Source organism: Budorcas taxicolor, chromosome 22, assembly GCF_023091745.1.
Source record: "Budorcas taxicolor isolate Tak-1 chromosome 22, Takin1.1, whole genome shotgun sequence".
Classification (NCBI taxonomy): domain Eukaryota; kingdom Metazoa; phylum Chordata; class Mammalia; order Artiodactyla; family Bovidae; genus Budorcas; species Budorcas taxicolor.
The window spans coordinates 22,579,018-22,596,347 of NC_068931.1; the positions used below are offsets into that span (position 1 = coordinate 22,579,018).

Sequence of the window (17,330 nt, forward strand, 5' to 3'; positions counted from 1 at the left end):
GGGCCATGGTAGTGAAAGCCCAGAATCCCAGCCACTAGGCCACCGGGGAACTCCTTGTCTTACATTTTGGATGGACAAAATCAGACTTGTGTACAAGGATGGCTTTGAATGGTTTTAGGCAAGAGGTGGAGAGGCCAGTTTAGAGACTGTAAAACAGTTTATGGGAAAGATGATTATCAGGAGAAAATTAAAATCTTAAGAATTAGAAGGGAACTCTGAGTGTATCAACCAGTACATGCTGGTATTGTGCGGATCCTGAGGACGACTGAGACACATGGCACTCTGTGATCCAGCAATAAATACCTCAGGCTGCTGGACCACTGATAACATTTTGGGTTTTTTGTCTTTTCTTTTACCGATACTCATACTTTCTATTGCTATCACTGTACCCCTTGCCCTAATAAGGTACATGCTGAGAAACCATACCCCCATGTTTGTTATAATTCTATCCAAATTAAGAAAGAGCAAATAAAGTGGATCAAGAAACACACATTTCCAGTTATAAAGTAAATAAGGCATGAGGTTATAAAACACAGCACAAGGAATATAGTCATGAATATTAACTTTGTACGGTTCAGATGGCAATTAAAATCACTGTGGTGATCACTTGCAATGTATACAAATGACAAGTTTCTATATTATACGCCTGAAACTAATATAGTGTTGTATGTCAATTTAAAAAAAAACACAAAAATCAAATAAATAAATGTAAAAGAAAGACCAAATAGGCTCTGGATAAGTATTCTAGGAACTCTCCCTTATATGAATTTGATAGCACAGATTCTATACCTATTCTGACTTTTGGAATATTCTGGCTTACATTTTCTTGGCTGCTTTCCCAAGAGTTGGATACACGACCCCTAGGGGAAAAAGTGTGTTCTCACTATATTTATAGGAGTCTTTCTCCTATGATAGCTTTTGAAACAATGTTCTACCTGTTTGGTGATGTATACATGTGGTGCATACCTGGGTTATCATTTTTTCAGTGTAGTTTTACTACCCCACCATGTCCAAGAGTCAGGACATGGTTCATAGAAAAGGGGACGGCTGGTCTGACTCCTGGAAATATCCTTTCTCCTTGATTAGGACCAGTGAGGTGAACGCAGTCAAGGCATCAGGAACACAAGCCTGAGAAATACTGCCTTCCCCAACGCAAGAAACCAAATGTATCATCTGTTTCCCGAGCTTTGTCACCTGAGAAGTTAAGCTCTGGAAATAATATTATTTCTCTTCCAGGTTCACGGACATTCTTTCTGTCAAAATGGCACAAGGTTCTTTGTGGCTTTTGTGAAAGACATATGAGGGAGTTCCTGGAAAGCAAGGCCAAAGGGGTACAAGGACAGTTCGTGTGTGTGTGTGTGTGTGTGTGCGTGCGTGCGTGCGTGCGTGCGTGCGTGTGTGTATCCCCTCAGCTCCGGAGGAGGCACAGCACTCCCCTTCTCGATTCTGGTCCGAAAAGAATGACAACCCCTGATCAAAGCTGAAGGCCAATTTAAACCGCCGTACATTTTGGTTCCCCAGTTTCCCTGTGGCTTCATTTTTACACAACCTCTTCCAGCACCTCTGTCCCCCCAAAAGGTAAACACATTCCCTTTCCTCTCCAAACCTCTTTTGATGGCCCTGACCCGGTTTTTTCCCTCCAGCCTCAGGGTCACGCTCCACCAGTTTCCCCTCTTGAGTCCTGCTATAGTCCTCACAGAATCTTTCTCCCATCTTACAAACCGGCTCCTTGTGCCTTGTCCGAAAAGCAAACAAAATCAAATCCAGGACAATACTATTGTCCCCCAGATGCTAACTTTCTAAAGCATCTGTCAGCTCTTCCCCATCAAAATGGGAAAACATACCATCAACATGTTATTTTCCTCCACCTTTTTCCTGACTTTTTGGTGAAGGCAGAATCTCCTCTCCCCACACCACTTTCACAGCTGTGTATAACACCCTTGTTAAGCTGCTGCCATCGAGGTGGATGGATTCAGCATTTCAACAGACCCATTTTGCTCAAGGACAATTAATCACCTCCCAGGAGCCAGATATCCTCAGCCTATTTTCAGGCTTCATCCTATTTGAGCTCTTCACAATTAATAGTTGGTGCTGCTATTGGTGGGCCCTCTTGCTAGAAATGTCCTCTCTGCTATTGAGCTGTTTTTCCCCCTGATGTTCCTCCTTTTCTCAGTTTAGCAAGGGTTTTCTTCTTGCCCTTAAGTGTATGTGTTCCCAAAGATCTGTGCTTAGTTTATTTATTTACGGCTGCATTGGGTCTTCGTTGGTGTGGTGAGCAAGGGTTACTCTTCGTTGCGGTGCTCAGGTTTCCCACTGCGGGCTCAGGAAGTAAAGCGTCTGCCTACAATGCGGGAGACCCGGCTTTGATCCCTGGGTCAGGAAGATCCTCTGGAGAAGGAAATGGCAACCCACTCCAGTATTCTTGCCTGGAAAATCCCATGGATGGAGGAGCATGGTAGGCTACAGTCCATGAGGCCGAAAAGAGTCGGACACGACCAAGCGACTTCACTTTCACTTTTCTCTTGCTGCAGAGCCCATGGGCTCCAGGCCTATGGGCTCTGCAGCTGTGGAGCTCACTCAGGCTTAGGTGCTTGGAGGCATGTGGGGTCTTCCTGGACTAGGGATTGAATGCATGTCTCCTGCCCTGGCAGGTGGATTCTTAACCACTGGACCACCAGGGAAGTCTCTTGTGTTTTTTTTAAGCTTTTTAATTCTATGGCTTCAAAGTTGGGATTTTTATGCTGTCTCAGTTTCCTTCCTCCAATTCCTTTAACCCATTCCTGAACCCATCACTCTACTAAGAGACCACCAAGTTGGAACATCCAACGGACCCTCCCCGTCCTCAGTGTACTGGACTCCTCAGCAGGCTGAGACACTGATAACTGTTCTGCTCGCCCTGACACGTTATCCCCTCATTTCTTTCCATCTTTCTGGCATCTTCCCTGCTCCCAGGTGAGTCCCTCCTTTCCTACCCAAACATTAAATGTTCAAGTTCCTCAGGGACTCCCCCTTTCTCACTCAGGACTAACTTCCAGCCTCAATTACCTGGATGTGGGAGACTCACCAAATGTTTATCTCTAGCTGACACTTCCTTGAGTTCCAGATACCTGTACTCATTGTTTACTACCGCATGCACGCATGCCCAGTTGTAAGTTGTGTCAACCTCTTTGTGATGTCATGGACTACAGCCCGCCAGGTTCCTCTGTCCATGGGATTTTTCCAGGCAAGAATATTGGAGTGGGTTGCTATTTTCTTCTCTAAGAGATCTTCCCGACCCAGGGGTTGAACCTGTGTCTCCTCTGTCTCCTGAATTGGCAGGCGGATTCTTTACCACTGGGCCATCTGGGAAGTCTTCTTATAACCATTTTTAATCATTCTGATTAGAGATTGGGCATAAATAAGGAATTTGTATTCTGATAAACTGAAGGTTACAGAATTAACAAGTGTAAATGCTGGTTTTCAAATGGAAACACATGGTTTCTGAGGATTTCATTGTTTAACTGTCCAGTACCACAGCTGGTGTTTGTAATAATGACCCTCATTTAACAGTAACACATTCTGCTTGGTAAAAAGTCTGTTTTTTTTTTTTTTTTTAGGAAAGAATATTTGTAACATATCTTACAAAGATTTTTCTCTAGAAAAATTAAAACATTTTTTAAGGTTCCAGGTATTTATCATTAGTGACTTCACTTTTGGACAAAGTTGGCTAAGTGAGGTCTTGCTGAACGTGGTCCCATAAAAACTGGCACTGCCCACACAGGAGACAGAATGGATTTTTCATGAATTTCCTCTGAAGGATTATAGAATACGATCCATATTTAAAAGTGTTAACAAGTTCATATTCTAGACTCTACTGGCAGCAATTAAACAATAAAAATAAGTCAAAATCTAATCACATTACTTGAAATTTCTCAAAAAAAGGAAACTGCAATCTATCCCTGGTTGTACAGCTTCAGTGACATCAAGTTCTGCCTTTTTAATAGTTTAAATCCTGATTGTTAGACTTACTACTAGGAAGATAAATGTGGTCAAACAGACAACAATAAAAATCATCCAGAGGTGTGAAAATACTGACTGCTGGGAAGAACCAAGCAAATACAGGACAGCACAGGAGGGCCGGAGGCATCTTCCAACACAAAAGTGACTCCAGAATGACGCTGTTCCAGTACCTGCTGTGGGAGAGTTGGCATGGTGGGACTTCTTGGGCAGGTTGAAGATCTGTTCACCCGGGTCGGGAGGAGGGATTGCGTCTTGCCCTTGTCGTGCCTCTACCGGGTCATACTCCTTCCCATCGTAGTTAGCATCGTAGAACTTCTTAAACCACTGGATAAAATCCAGGTTGTCCTGGAAACGCCCTTTCACTAGCTTCTCCACGGGAATTACCTGCAACATAAAAGCACCGGGTGAGTCATAACCCCCAGGCTGGTTTGTATTTAACACAACTGAAGAGCTCCCAAAACAGAACTATTTCCCTGTGTCTGCAATTCACACCTCCTGGCCTCTCCCCTAGTGTCTTAGCCAGTGGTATCCCCAAATCCATAGAATTCTTCATTATGCTAAAGAAAAATTAAAATGGTGTAGCTGATTCTCCTGGGATGTTTAATACCTCTGAACAAACCATAAGGAACATTAAAAGGTTGCAGCTAATTTGCCTGGAATATTTAACACATCTGAACAAACCTTCCAAAATAAGGAATACCCCGAGCTGTCAAGAAGGGCGGAGCCTCTTCATAGAATGTTTATTGCCAGAGCATCTCCCCCGAAAAACATCTGGGTCTGGGATGTTGTGCTGTTCCAACAGAAACAGCTCGATGGATTTTCCTTATTTCTTTGTAACACTTGGTCCCGTTGTGTTGGAATAAGCTCTTAAACCAACTGTAACTATTAGAGAGTACCAATGAATAGGAACTCAAGTCAGTGAAAACACACACTAATCTAATGGTTCCTCTGAAACAAAATGAGCTTTGGTGGAACTTATTTACAATGTAGAGACACAAGCATAAAATAAAAGCAACTAATCACAACACAGGGCACAGTAACTCATGGGCTACACAGGAACACAGTTAATGTGCCACGGGTGGATGGGGGTGTGGAGGAAAAGAGAAACGATTCGGGTGAGGGGAGTCACAGAAGGCCTCCTGGAGGAGGAGACACTCAGCATTTATGTCAATTTCTGAGACGAAGCTAGCTTTTCATGGAGTACTTTCCTACTGGTAACCTAAAAAGCCAATCAGTATTACCTTCAAAGGTCTTTTCATGGTACTATTTATAAATATTTCCTATTAAAAATAATATTGTACTATTAAAAATAAATGTTGTACTATTTATAAACATTTGTAACTTTTGTTTATGCTAATACTGTGATTATTTTAGAAAAAGCCTTCTTGGAGCATAAGGGCCTTTCATTAACATGCTACAGTATTTTGCTTTCTGCCAAACATGAACACATATCAACAATTTTAGATGCTGTTGCTGCATTAGCCAGTCAAAGCAGGCACTTAGTTCTGTTGACTTAATTTTGCATTTCCTATCAAAATGAAAGTCCCGAGGTCATAAGTTCAAAATCAGAGGTGACGAGCAAATATCAGTACAGGTACTTCTCCTGTGCTGCCACAAGCTAGAACCAACACGGACAGGGACAGTCTCTACACCAGGACCTTTGGGTAGACTCGCAACATATTAAGCTGGAGAGGCTTAAAGGTCATCAAGGTTACTGTCCCTCCAGTGACAGTACCAGAATTTTATCTTCAACATTCTTTTCTTTTTAATCTTCAACATTCTTACCAATGGCTAACCCGCTCTCTGTGTGAACACTTCTACGGATATGAAGCCGCAATTTTGTTACATACAAGTTCCGTCAATAAACCCACGAATGGGTATCTCTTTTCTTTTCAATCTAGAAACACGTACACAGAAATAGTACAGAAATGTACAGAGAAATGATGCTAATGAGGAAGGAGACCCTGCACAACTCTTTATTTAACTTGCTATTTTATATTGGATTATACTTGATTAACAAGGTTGTGATAGTTCTAGGTGCACTCTACGCTTTAGTTTTGAATAAATACACAAGGAGCCAAGTTGCAAATTAACCTCAGCAAGGTCATAAACTTGAAAACGATTCAAGAGGTTGAAATGTGTAAGACAATATATGTTTTGCAATACAAATAATGAGAAGCCAAAATTTTCTTAATATTTTGATAAGAATGCTTTAATTATATACTTTGAAGACACTAACTGCATTAAATTAAAAATATATACAGTCTAGCAAACTTTTCTGTTTTCTTTTAACCTTTCTTATAACCCAATATTTAATTTTTTAATTTTCATAGCCTATTTATTACTATGCAAAGAAAAGTTTTCTATTTCTCCCTTGCTTTTTTTCCTTATTTAAAATTCATTTCTAACTTATTCCCTCCAAGAGCTATATCCTAAATAAAGACTATGAATTTAATACGTATATGAACTGAATGGGCTTCAGCAATAGTCCTTATGGGAGGAAAAAGGACTCCAGCCTAACTTCATTTGTATCACACCAGGACAAAACTTTGAAGTTCAAAGGGGGTAAAAGAACATTTTACGGACAATGAGTGAGAATCTGAGTACATACACGGGACACTTGGGACGGGCAGTCCCTCACTTTAACTTCATAACCACAGGGACCGGGGTTCCAATCCCATTTTACAGATGGGTATACTCAAAGAATTTAAATAACTTGCTCAAGTCAAGATTAAAAGCCATGCCATTTCTATGGGATTTCGTGATTTCTTCAAAGAAACAAAACATACGAACAGCCACAGTGGCACCTGGCAAACAGGAAAATTTCTCACCTGCATTGCTAATACAGAATAACAACATTTTAGCATTCACGATTTCTGTTAGAGTTTTTAGTTGAATGGCTACAAGTTTAGGAATCTCCTTAGATAAAAACCTCAACCAGGTATGAGAAGTGAGGGTTGTGCTTTATTCTGTATGTACAGAACTCAGCCTACTGATATCAAGATATAGCCCCTTGAAATGTTTTTGGATTTTTGCACAAAAAGAAGGTTAAGCAAAGACGATGCCTTTTATGTAGGTACAAATCTGTCTCCTACCTTATCAACATTCATTCGCTTGAATGATGCTTGCAGAAGCTTAAAATTGTGAATGTATTCATGCTCCAACTTCGCCTGAAATTTTACTTTCTTCAAACTAATGCAGCCTGGGAAGAGCATGTCCATGAACTGGCAGTAGGCTGCTCCTGAAAAGAGACAAGGACAGACAGGTTGAGTCTGAAGGTACCACGTGTGACTGAGCGGTGCTGGGCAGGAGGGAGCCCCACGTCCTCGGCCCTCCTGCTGTGTACTCCTCTCCTCCCTGCACCCACACCTCCTGGTCCACCAGGGCTGGGTGCTGGAGGGCAGGGGTGAGTCTGGATGCAGCTCCTCCACCTCCTCACCCCTAACCACTGTGGTACAGACGCTCTTCATGACGGCATCACCGGATTCCATGAACAATGAACAGACCTTCATTCTTTAACATGTAAGGAAATCAGGGTGAGAACGACTCTTCTTCACTTCTCTCATGAAAAAAAGGAGCATATTTTTCCTTCCATCGAGCTGCTACCAGCTCCAAATCATTAACATATATAAGAGAAAAACAGCCAAAAATGTCTACATGAGCAAACTACAGGAAATATGGAGCTCAGAAAAAGAATATGTATACGACGCCCAAGCTGTTTTATATCCACCCTGCAAAATGGCTGAGGTGAAACTGTTTAACTAAGCGATCTAATACCAAAAATAGTTGTGTACCGATTTAATTCCAGTCCAGAGCAATGGGATTCTTATATTAACGTGAAGGATGGAGACATGGGGACTCTGAAACTTGCAGAAATTCAGAGTCATGCTGTTTATGACTGAGAAATGAAAATAACAGACATGTCCGATAAGTCCCTTGAGGAAATAGTCACAGAAAATAGGTTCATTAGGAAGTCTTTCATATACATCTGTATGTACATTTTCATGAAGAACTCTCAGATCATGACAATTTCAACTAGAAAATTGCAGAAAGATCACACATACTAATTCATATCTTCTTAACAGTAAAGGCTAAAGGCATTTCCAAGTCACAAAGATTATCTTTCTTTTACAAAAAGGAAAAGAAAGTGAGTGGTGAGAATGGGAATAAATGGCCATTTATGAGTTCTCTTTGCTTCTGCACTTCTCCAGATCTCTCCATCTGTTTCTATAATATGCCAGTAATATGCCTTTTTGAACATAAAGGGCTCCCCTCCATCCACTGGTATCACAGTTTTGTAAGAAGCCTTTCATTCTGTTTGAGAAACTCTCCCTTACCTAGGAAGAGACTACGTGGTCTCTTACGTCAAATGGAGGCTGAGCATCCTTTACTGAGACAGGAATCTAAGAAAAGAGGGAAGCAGAAAATGCTAGCCGCTTAGCTGTGTCCAGGTCTTTGTGCTCCTCCTTGGTGGGACTAGCCCACCAAGCTCCTCTGTCCATGGGATTTTCCAGGCTAGATACTGGAATGGGTTGCCACTCTCTTCTCCCGGGGATCTTCCCAATCCAGGGATCGAACCTGGGTCTCCTGCATTGCAGGCAGATTCTTTACTGTCTGAGCCACCAGGGAAGCCCTATCAAGGAAGTAGGGGCTGCTAAATACAAAACGGTGAGGCAGCCCATTATTTGTAGGCAAGACTATAAAGTGAATCAAGGCAAATTGGAAGTGGTCAAACAGATGGCAAGAGTGAACATCGACATTCTAGGAATCAGTGAACTAAGATGACCATTATATCTACTCTTGTGGGCACTAATCCCTTAGAGAATAGTGAAAGTGAAGTTGCTCAGTCGTGTCCAACTCTTTGCGACCCCGTGGACTGTAGCCTACCAGGCTTCTCCATCCATGGGATTCTCCAAGCAAGAATACTGGAGTGGGTTACCATCTCCTTCTCCAGGGGATCTTCCTGACCCAGGGATTGAACCCAGGTCTCCCTCATTGGAGGCAGACACTTTAACCTCTGAGCCACCAGGGAAGCCCCTTAGAGTGTAGGTAGCCTTACAGAGTAGCCATCATAGTCAACAAGAGAGTCCAAAATGCAGTACTTGGATGCAATCTCAAAAACGACAGAATGATCTCTGTTCGTTTCCAAGGCAAACCATTCAATATCACAGTAATCCAAGTCTATGCCCTGACCAGTAATGCTGAAGAACGTAGAATGGTTCTATGAAAACCTACAAGACCTTTTAGAACTAACACCCAAAAAAGATATCCTTTTCATTATAGGGAACTGGAATGCAAAAGTAGGAAGTCAAGAAACACCTGGAGTAACAGGCAAATTTGGCCTTGGAGTACAGAATGAGGCAGGGTAAAGGCTAATAGAGTTTTGCCAGAATGTACTGGTCCCAGCAAACACCCTCTTCCAACAACACAAGAGAAGACTCTACACATGGACATCAGCAGATGATCAACACCAAAATCAGATTGATTATATTCTTTGCAGTCAAAGATGGAGAAGCTCTCTACAGTCAGCAAAAACAAGACCGGGAGCTGACTGTGGCTCAGATCATAAACTCCTTATTGCCAAAATCAGACTTAAATTGAAGAAAGTGGGGAAAACCACTAGACCATTCAGGTATGACCTAAATCAAATCCCTTATGATTATACAGTGGACCTGAGAAATAGATTTAAGGGCCTAGATCTGATAGATAGAGTGCCTGATGAACTATGGATGGAGGCTCATGACATTATACAGGAGACAGGGAGCAAGACCATCCCCAAGAAAAAGAAATGCAAAAAAGAAAATGGCTGTCTGAGGAGGCCTTACAAACAGCTGTGAAAAGAAGAGAAGTGAAAAACAAAGGAGAAAAGGAAAGATATAAGCATCTGAATGAAGAGTTCCAAAGAATACCAAGGACAGATAAGAAAGCCTTCCTCAGCGATCAATGCAAAGAAACAGAGGAAAACAACAGAATGGGAAAGACTAGAGATCTCCTCAAGAAAATCAGAGATACCAAGGGAACAGTTCATGCAAAGATGGGCTCGAAAAAGGACAGAAATGGTATGACCTAACAGAAGCAGAAGATATTAAGAAGAGGTGGCAAGAATACACGGAAGAACTGTACAAAAAAGATCTTCTCGACCAAGATAATCACAATGGTGTGATCACTCACCTAGAGCCAGACATCCTGGAATGTGAAGTCAAATGGGCCTTAGGAAGCATCTAGGAACAAAGCTAGCGGAGGTGATGGCATTCCAGTTGAGCTATTTCAAACCCTAAAAGATGATGCTGTGAAAGTGCTGCACTCAATATGTCAGCAAATTTGGAAAACTCAGCAGTGGCCACAGGACCGGAAAAGGTCAGTTTTCATTCCAATCCCAAAGAAAGGCAACGCCAAAGAATGCTCAAACTACTACACAATTGCACTCATCACACTCGCTAGTAAAGTAATGCTCAGAATTCTGCAAGCCAGGCTTCAGCAATACATGAACCATGAACTTCCAGATGTTCAAGATGGTTTTAGAAAAGGCAGATCAAATTGCCAACATCTGCTAGATCATGGAAAAAGCAAGAGAATTCCAGAAAAACATCTACTTCTGCTTTATTGACTATGCCAAAGCCTTTGACTGTGTGGATCACAATAAACTGTGGAAAATTCTGAAAGAGATGTGAATACCAGACCACCTGACCTGCCTCTTGAGAAACCTGTATACAGGTCAGGAAGCAACAGTTAGAACTGGACATGGAACAGACTAGTTCCAAATAGGAAAAGGAGTACGTCAAGGCTGTATATTGTCATTCTGCTTATTTAACTTATACGTAGAGTAGAAATGCTGGGCTGGATGAAGCACAAGCTGGAATCAAGATTGCCAGGAGAAAAACCAATTAACTCAGATAGGCAGATGATACCACTCTTATCGCAGAAAGTAAAGAGGAACTAAAAAGCCTCTTGATGAAAGTGAAAAAGGAGAGTGAAAAAGTTGACTTAAAGCCCAACATTCAGAAAACTAAGATCATGGCATCCAGTCCCATCACTTCATGGCAAATAGATGGGGAAACGGTGGAAACAGTGGCTGACTTTATTTTTGGGGGCTCCAAAATCACTGCAGATGGTGACTTCAGCCATGAAATTAAAAGATGCTTACTCCTTGGTAAGGAAAGTTATGACCAACCTAGACAGCATATTAAAAAGCAGAGACATTACTTTGCCAACAAAGGTCCGTCTAGTCAAGGCTATGGTTTTTCCAGTGGTCATGTATGGATGTGAGAGTTGGACTATAAAGAAGGCTGAGCACTGAAGAATTGATGCTCTTGAACTGTGGTTGTTGGAGAAGACTCTTAAGAGTCCCTTGGGCTACAAGGAGATCCAATCAGTCCATCCTGAGGGAGATCAGTCCTGAATATTCATTGGAAGGACTGATATTGAAGCTGAAACTCCAATACTTTGGCCACCTCATGTGAAGAGCTGATTCATTTGAAAAGACCCTGATGCTGGGAAAGATTGAGGGCAGGAGGAGAAGGGGATGACAGAGGATGAGATGGTTGGATGGCATCACCGATTCAATGGACGTGAGTTTGGATAAAATCCGGGAGTTGGTGATGGACAGGGAGGCCTAGTTCATGGGGTCGCGAAGAGTCGGACATGACTGAGCGACTGAGCTGAATTGATAAGGTGATCAAATAAAGGCCACAATAAGTTATCACCTCCAGAATCTTTATATCTGCGATGCCTCCTTTAGATGCCAATACCCTGAGTACAAAACTGGGATTTTGTAGTCAAGCAGATGGATTCTCTTAAAAACAAGACAACATAAAACAAACCAAAACAAAATACACTGGAGGAAATAAGCATCAGGACCCTGGGGGGTGTTCTTACAGCTGTCATCCATTATCCGGGTCTTCCTTTTGACGTGCCGCCAGATGGAGCCAATACCAATAGCCACTCAACATATAATTTTTATAGAAAAGGGGATGTCTAAACACAAGTGTCTCATTACCTGCCATTTAAAGAGTTATATTCACTTCTGTAGTGTTTAGCATAAAGTTTACTTATGGAGACACCAGTATCTATGCATTCTTACAAACCTACCAAGCAAATCACTCATTTTCCAAATTTGAAAAGTAATAGCAACGTTTGAGGAAAAAAAGAAAACCTTGCATACAGTGTGTGAAGCAAGGAACGAAAAATCATCTCCATCTCATCATCCAGAGAAAACCACTGTTAATATTCTGGCACAAGCCATTCTATTTTTTTTTTTTTTAATTTAACAGACTGTGATTCCCTATCTGGATCATTAAATATTCTCTACTGACATTTTTAATGGCCTTCTGATTTTTATATCATGCTTAGCAACTTTCCCAAGCCAATATTACATAAATAAGCATGTGTATTTTCTTTAAGTACTTTTATGGTCTCAACTTTTACATTTACATTCTGAATCCATGTGGAATTTATTTCGGTCTATGATGTAAAGGATGGTTCTAATTTTAGTTATTCCAAATGTTAGTGAAAATGGCATTTTTGGCTCCCCAGCAATTGGACACCTTCCCATCTGACTTGATGCAACAGGGCCCTGCCTCCCACCACAGCACCGAAGGTGGGCGGACAGTCCTTTCCCCACACCCAGCCTGTGACTTAGGCTCTGTCTTTGGATGCTCTTGCCTGGGTTTCCAAATCTTGAGGGAGTGAGTGTAAACATGCAGGGACCATTAGAATTTGGTCATGATGGCCGCGGTGGGATCTAGCAGAAGCTGGAGCAGCTCAGCATCATCCTGACCGTCCCAAGCCAGTGGCTTGAACGAGGCTCTCTTTCTAGTTTCTTAGCATCTTTTGCTGGCTGTCATCTTCTGAGCGTGCTTCTGCAATGACTCTTGAGCTGCCCAGTATCGTTTCTGTAAATCTGTCTCTGCTTCAACTTGCCACAATTATTTTCTGCTATGTTCCAACCCCAAATGCTGATTGATAAAGCTAGGGAGGTGCTGAACACCATCATTTCATAAATAATCTATACTCTTCCCACCAAGGAATAACTGTTTTTACTCTCTATGACTTTTCTAATACATGCTCTTAATGTCTCTTCTTAGTTTTTTTTTTTTTGCGGGGCGGGGGGGGGGGGGGGGGGGTCCTGTCCCTGTGATAGTTGCACACTCTTCCTGGTGGCTCAGTGGTAAAGAGTCCTGCCAATCTGCCTGCCAATGCAGGAGACCTGAGTTTGATCCTTGGGTCAGGAAGATCCCCCGGAGAAGGAAATTCTCAGGATTCTTGTCTGGGAAATCCCATGGACAGAGCTGGGGGTTACAGTCCGTGGGGTCACAAGAGAATCAGACATGACGGTGACTAAGCAACAACAATCGCATGTATCACGACATGCAGCATAATTTCTCCTCTCCCTTTCCTCAAAAACTTCTTAAATTCTGTTGTGCATTTATTCTTTCTATAATAATTTTGAATTTGTCATTCACAGCATGAAGAAAATAGACTTTCTTTTAAACGCAGTCATTTACTATGTAATGGCAGAGCTTTACTGAAATGTAATTCATATACCATGAAGTTCAATCTTCTAAAGTTTATAATCCAGAGGTTTTTAATATAGTTACAGAATCATGCCTCTATCACCACTTTCTAATTCCAGAAGATTTTCAAGATTTTCACCCGCCAAAAAAACCCCAGTCATGTTACCTGAGACTCCTGACTCTCTCCTCCCCCAAGGCCATGGTAATTAGGCACTAAATCAGTTATCGGTTGCTATAGACTTGCTTACTCCAGACATTTCATATGAATGGAATCACCAAGTATGTGGCCTCTGCATCTGGTTTCACTCACTCAGCAAAATCTCCCAGGTTCATCCAGGTTGTGGCATGTGTCGGAATGTCATGTTCTTTCTTTATGGCTGAATAATACTCCACTGTAGGAATACAACATATTTTATTGATTCAATCATCAGCTGATCAACATTTGAGTTGCTTTCACTTTGGCGTTATTATGAGGAAGGCTGCTACAAACACTCATGTACAAGATTTTGCATGAACATAAGTTTTCAATTCTCCTGAGATATACCTAGGAGAGGAAAATGGCACCTTTGTGTTTAACATTTTGAGGGACAGCCAGACTGTTTTCCAAAGCAGGTGCTCCATTTTACAATCCACCAGCAGTGTATGAGGGTTCCAGGTTCTCCAGATCTTCACCAACATTTACTGTCTTTTTGATTCCAGCCATTCTAATGCATGTAAATTTTTGATTTCCCTAAAGACAAATGACATTAAACATCTCTTCCAAATGCTTTTTGACTATCTGTATATCTTCTTTGGAGAAATGTTTATGCAAATCCTTTGCAGGGGGTGGGGTTAGGTGCTCAGTCATGTCCAACTCTTTGAGACCCCATGGGTCTCTTTGAGACTGTAGCCCACTGGACTCCTCTGTCCATGGAATTTTCCATGTAAGAATACTGGAGTAGGTTGCCATTTCCTTCTCCAACGCCAATCCCTCGCTCATTTTTAAATGAGGTTAAATGTCTTCTTATTGGTGAATTTAAGAGTTTTTTTCTACATTTCAGAAACAAGTCTTTTATCAGATATTTGCTTTGCAAATATTTTTTCCTGTGGATTGTCTTTTTCTTCTTTTAAAAATATTTATTTATTTAGGCCGCACCAGGTCTTAGTTGTGGCACACAGGATCCAGTGGGATCTTCCATCCTCGTTGTAACATGCAGGATCTTTAGTTGTGGTATGGAGAGTCTTTAGTTGCGGCATGTGGGATCTAGATCCCTGATCAGGGATCGAACCTGGGGCCCCTGCATTGGGAGTGCAAAGTCTTAGTCACTGAACCGTCAAGGGAAGTCCGTGATAAGTCTTTTTCTTGATGATATCCTTTGAAGCACAGAATCTTTTTAACTTTGATGAAGCACAATTCATCCACTGTTTCTTTTGGTAATGACTTGGTTTCTGTCATATCTAAGAAACCATCGCTTAATCCAAATGCTAATGATTTCACTTACTTTTCTTCTAAAAGTTGTTTAGTTTTAGTTCATACATTTAGGTCAATGATGCATTTTCAATTATTTCTTCTATATGCTGTACAGTTTGGATTCAAACATCATTATTTTGCACATGACCATTCAGCTGTCCCAGCACCATTTAATTATCTTGGCACTTTTGTTGAAATCAATTAATGATATATATATGGTTTATTCCTGAGCTTTCGATTCTATTCCATCTATATACCTATCCTTGGGCCAGTGACGCTGTCCTGATTACTACAGGTTTATAATCAGTTTTCAAATCAAAAGTAGAAGTCTTCAAACTTTGTTTTTCCTTTTCAAGATTCCTTCAGCTATTCTGGGTTCCATGAGTTTGCCTATTAATCTTAGAATCAGCTCAATTCCTGTAAAAAAGGTAGTTGAGATTTTGACAGGGACTTAACTGAATCTAAAGATTAATTTAGGGAGCAATGCCATCTTAACAACATTAGGTTTTCCAATCCACAAACGGGAGATGTCTTTCCACTTAAGTTCCTCCAATGATGCTTCAAAGTTTTTAGTGTGTGTATTAGAATTCTTCATTAAATTTCTTCCTATTATATTCTCTTTAATGCTATTTTACATGGAACTGTACTCTTAATTTTATTTTCAGATAACACTAATAAGGTTGATTTGGGGATACTGATCTTGTATCCTTCAATCCTGTTTATTAGTTTTAATAGTTTTTTGTTGGTTCCTTAGGATTTTCTGCGTACAAGATCATCACTCTAGTTCTACTTCTTTCTTTCCAAACTGCATACCTCATTTCTTTTTCTTTCCCAACTGGCCGGGCTGGAAGCTCTAGAAAAACGTTGGATAAAAGTGCTAAGAGTGGACCTCCTGTCTTATTCTTGGTCTTCGTGTGTGGGGGGGAAGCATCTAGTTACTCATTCTAAGTGTGATAATCTTCGCAACCGTAGGGGCTGCAGCCTGCCAGGCTCCTCTGCCTATGGGATATTCCAGGCAAGAATACTGGAGTGGGTTGCCATGTCCCCCTCCAGGGAATCTTCCCGACCCAGGGACTGAACTCGCATCTCTTGTGTCTCCTGCATTGGCAGGCAGGTTCTTAACCACGAGCACCACCTGGGAAGCCCAAATATGATAATAACCATGGGTTTTTCAAAGATGGTATTATCAGATTGAAAAGTTCCTTTCTATTCCTAGTTTTAGTGGTTTTAAAGGGTATTAAATTTCGTCAAATTCCTTTTTTAATATTCACTGAGACTATCATGTGGCTTTTGTCCTTTATTAATACTGGTACAACATTGCTTTTCATATGTTAAGACAACTTTGCATTAACCCCATTTGATCCTAGTATATAATACTTTTTGTACGTTGCTGGATTTATTCTGTTAGTATTTGTTGAGGATTTTTGTGTCTATATTTATAAGAGATACTGATCTATAGTTTTTGTGTGATATCTTTTTTTTTGGTTTTGGTATCAGGGCGATACTGATCTCAGAGAACAAATTGTAAAGTATTCCCTCTCTTTTATTTTTTGGAAGAGTTTTTAGAGGATTGGTGTTAGATTTCCTTTAAATGTTGGTAGAATTCAATGTTAAGTTATTTGGGTCTGGGTTTTTATTTGTGGAAACTGTTTTTTTTAAATTGCAAATGCAATCTCGTGTTACACAGGGCTATTCACCATTTCTATTTTTTAAGTTTTAGCAGTTTATGTCTTTTTAGGTTATTTGTCCATTTTATCTAGATTGAAAATTACTGATTTTAAACATTTACTTTTATTGCTATAGTTATTGTTCATGAGTTCTAATAAATTTTCAGTTAGTTCTCTGTGGTTTTATCGGGAGAAATCAATGCATAAAATAATGCATTTGTTGTGCCATGTATATGTATATATATACATAAAGTATACAAAGAATATATACCAACTACCTTTTCAACTACCATGGAGATAACAAAAATGTTTTCCTCTTTTGATTAACATTAAATTTCTTCAATCATCATCATTGATTTCCTAATGTTGAATCATCTTTGCATTCCCTGAACTAAGTCCTACTTGGTGGTGTTCACAAAGTTTTCATTACATTGCTGGCTTAGATTCACAAACTCTTAAAAGAGATTGTGTGCAACATTTTTTGTGTGGTTTTGTCTTCTTTTCTTATGGTTCTTTTAAGTTTAAAGAAATAACTTAAACTATGGGAAACTGTCCACATTTCTGAGGGTCTAAAAGCTTGAGCACTAAAGTTAAAAAAAAGAAAAAAGATCTGGTTCGAATCCTTACTGCACATCAGCTACAGCTACGTCCTGGGCTTTTCACACCTTCCCTACTCATTTCATGTGAACAGCAAAGAAGCTG

The 17,330-nt window shown here is 40.7% G+C and overlaps 1 protein-coding gene across 3 annotated transcripts in view; it reads right to left on the reverse strand.

Annotated features, from left to right (window-relative positions):
* Window positions 1-17,330, reverse strand: part of MAPRE2 (microtubule associated protein RP/EB family member 2) — a 187,683-nt gene that overhangs the window by 40,158 nt on the left and 130,195 nt on the right. For all 3 annotated transcript variants that reach the window (XM_052660419.1, XM_052660418.1, XM_052660417.1), the window contains 2 exons: window positions 7,095-7,240; window positions 4,170-4,383 (listed from right to left, as the gene is read on the reverse strand). In XM_052660419.1, the coding sequence (XP_052516379.1) occupies window positions 4,170-4,383; window positions 7,095-7,240 (360 nt within the window). The remainder of the gene's footprint in view (window positions 1-4,169; window positions 4,384-7,094; window positions 7,241-17,330) is intronic.